We start from the raw sequence: 2,087 nt of genomic DNA, 5'->3' as shown, positions 1-2,087 counted from the left end.
CAAGCCAAGTTCCTATAATATATATGCAATTTGCGCGCACATACACATTTTGTATGTGTATTCAATATAAGCAAAGATACTTGGAGAATTATGCAATTTGCGCACACACACACACATTATAACATAAGAAAATAATAATGATATGATGAAAGAATGAGAAAAGCAAGTTTCGTATTAAATAAGTAGTTATGGAATTAAAACTATGTTATCTTGACTGTTGTAGCAAATAACTTTAACGAGAATCAACAAATTAAGAAAATTAGAGAAATAAAATGTCCTACCATACATTATAATTATTAAAGAACCAATAAAATATCCTAAACTATAATTATTAAACAACCAATAAAATATCCTAACTTACATTATTAAAGAAAATGTATAATTCAAAGCCCATCTACCAGCTTGTGGTTAGCAACAACTCCATATTATAAATCATCAATCCAATCCATGAGCATCACCAAAACGACATCTTGGCCGTTTGATCAACCACTTCATGGACCAAATGATCAAATTAATTCTCCTTAATTAATCAAATTTTGTGAAGCTTCTCACCCTTAATTAGTGGATTAGCCATGGCAATGGCCACCCTTCCCATTGACTTATAGTCAAAGGTACAACCATGTTGTTCAGGGTACCTATGTGAACCACAAAATGTGACCCCACACCTACACTTGAAACTCGTTAAACCAACCCGCTTCCGGCACGTGGCACAACGATTCGACTGTACCTGAGGGGTCTTGATTGCAGTATCCAACTGCACCTGATATGAGGCTTCAACTACAGTTGAATACTGCAGTTGAGGGACCTCGGCTGCAATATTCAGTTCAACCTTAGGGGATCCCCCCATCTCTACCACATGACGTGGTTGTGAGAGTTCAAGAATTGGTAATGACTTCATGCATGGCGTGTACGAAGATGTTGATTCAGATTGTTGTTGTTGTTGTTGGGGGCGAGTCTTTTCCATTGCAAGTTGGGCTGCTCGCGATTGTTGTTCTTTCATGCAATGATCCTTATAGCATTTGGAACAGAGGTTTAGAGTTGTTGGGCTGCCAAAGAATCCACAATTGTTGGCACAAAGCCTATGCCCTCCTGCTTCTTGCATTCTCTGTTCCTCTGCCATCCTTTTTTTTTTCCTTTCGACAAACTGCAATTCTCCAAAAGAAATAGACGAACGACAATGAATTATGAGCGATCGACTTATTCAAATCAATCGCTCAATGCCACAACAATATCTCTACGTACCTTATACCTACAAACAAAACAACAATATATTTGACGAAATGTGCTTATAAATAATTCAAGAAAGTGAAGATGACCTAATCAAAGATATAAACCAAACGTTAAAGACGTCAAAGTTGAGAATGTGCGTACGTGAACAAGCGAAGAGATCGGAACAGAAATGAGATTGATGGTAAAGAATAATGAAGGTTTAAATATTGAAAATTAGAGGGTTTTTAGGTGTGGATTAGTTGGTGGGGGTTGGAAATTAAAAGATGAAAACAAAAGAAAGGTACGTGAAATATAAAGGAAACTTTTGGGTTACTTGGTATTGCCGTTTTAGAAAGATTCTTGGAGATGCCAAAAGTGTAGCGAGAGTCCATAAATATTTACTTGCACCTAATAATTTAGGTCAAATCAAATAATTTAATTTTATTAGCTAAAAATTAAAATATGAATACATATTATTTAATTATGAAGAGGAGCTTTGGAGCAACGATAAAATTGTCTTCGTATAATCTATAGGTGACGGGTTCGAGCCGTGGAATCAGCCACTGATGTTTGCATTAGGATAGGCTACCTACATCGCATCCCTTGGGGTGCGGCGCCCCTTCCCCGGACCCTACGTGAACACAGGATCCTTCGTACACCGGGCTACGTATATATAAAAAATCACAAATATGTTATATTTATTGATCTAGCGTAAATGTACCGCGTACGAATAAGTTTTATTATTGTAAATGGCCGTAAAAAGATTTGCTTTATGACAAACACTTGCGATGGGAATCATAAAAGTCGTTGATGCTACGTTAAGGAGACCAATTCTTTTGTTTTTGCTTTTGCATTGCTTTAAGTCTACGTTTGTGTTT

The 2,087-nt window shown here is 36.7% G+C and overlaps 1 protein-coding gene across 1 annotated transcript; it reads right to left on the bottom strand.

The window, feature by feature from the left end:
• Window positions 1-259: 259 nt before the first annotated feature.
• On the bottom strand, window positions 260-1,508 carry LOC107832779 (zinc finger A20 and AN1 domain-containing stress-associated protein 4). Its single transcript, XM_016660654.2, has 2 exons — window positions 1,372-1,508; window positions 260-1,249 (listed from the first exon to the last, which is right to left on the bottom strand). The coding sequence occupies exon 2, from the start codon at window positions 1,118-1,120 to the stop codon at window positions 530-532; it is 591 nt and encodes a 196-aa protein (XP_016516140.1). The 5' UTR covers window positions 1,121-1,249; window positions 1,372-1,508; the 3' UTR covers window positions 260-529.
• Between the last annotated feature and the right edge of the window lie 579 nt (window positions 1,509-2,087).

The sequence above is a fragment of the Nicotiana tabacum genome, chromosome 13, assembly GCF_000715075.1.
Source record: "Nicotiana tabacum cultivar K326 chromosome 13, ASM71507v2, whole genome shotgun sequence".
NCBI lineage: Eukaryota > Viridiplantae > Streptophyta > Magnoliopsida > Solanales > Solanaceae > Nicotiana > Nicotiana tabacum.
The sequence above is the reverse complement of the archived record's forward strand: the minus strand, read 5'-3'. Positions and strand labels throughout refer to the sequence as shown.

Excerpts from the sequence above, each read along its gene's own strand:
- LOC107832779 (XM_016660654.2), bottom strand. The coding sequence starts at position 1,120 with ATGGCAGAGGAACAGAGAATGCAAGAAGCAGGAGGGCATAGGCTTTGT.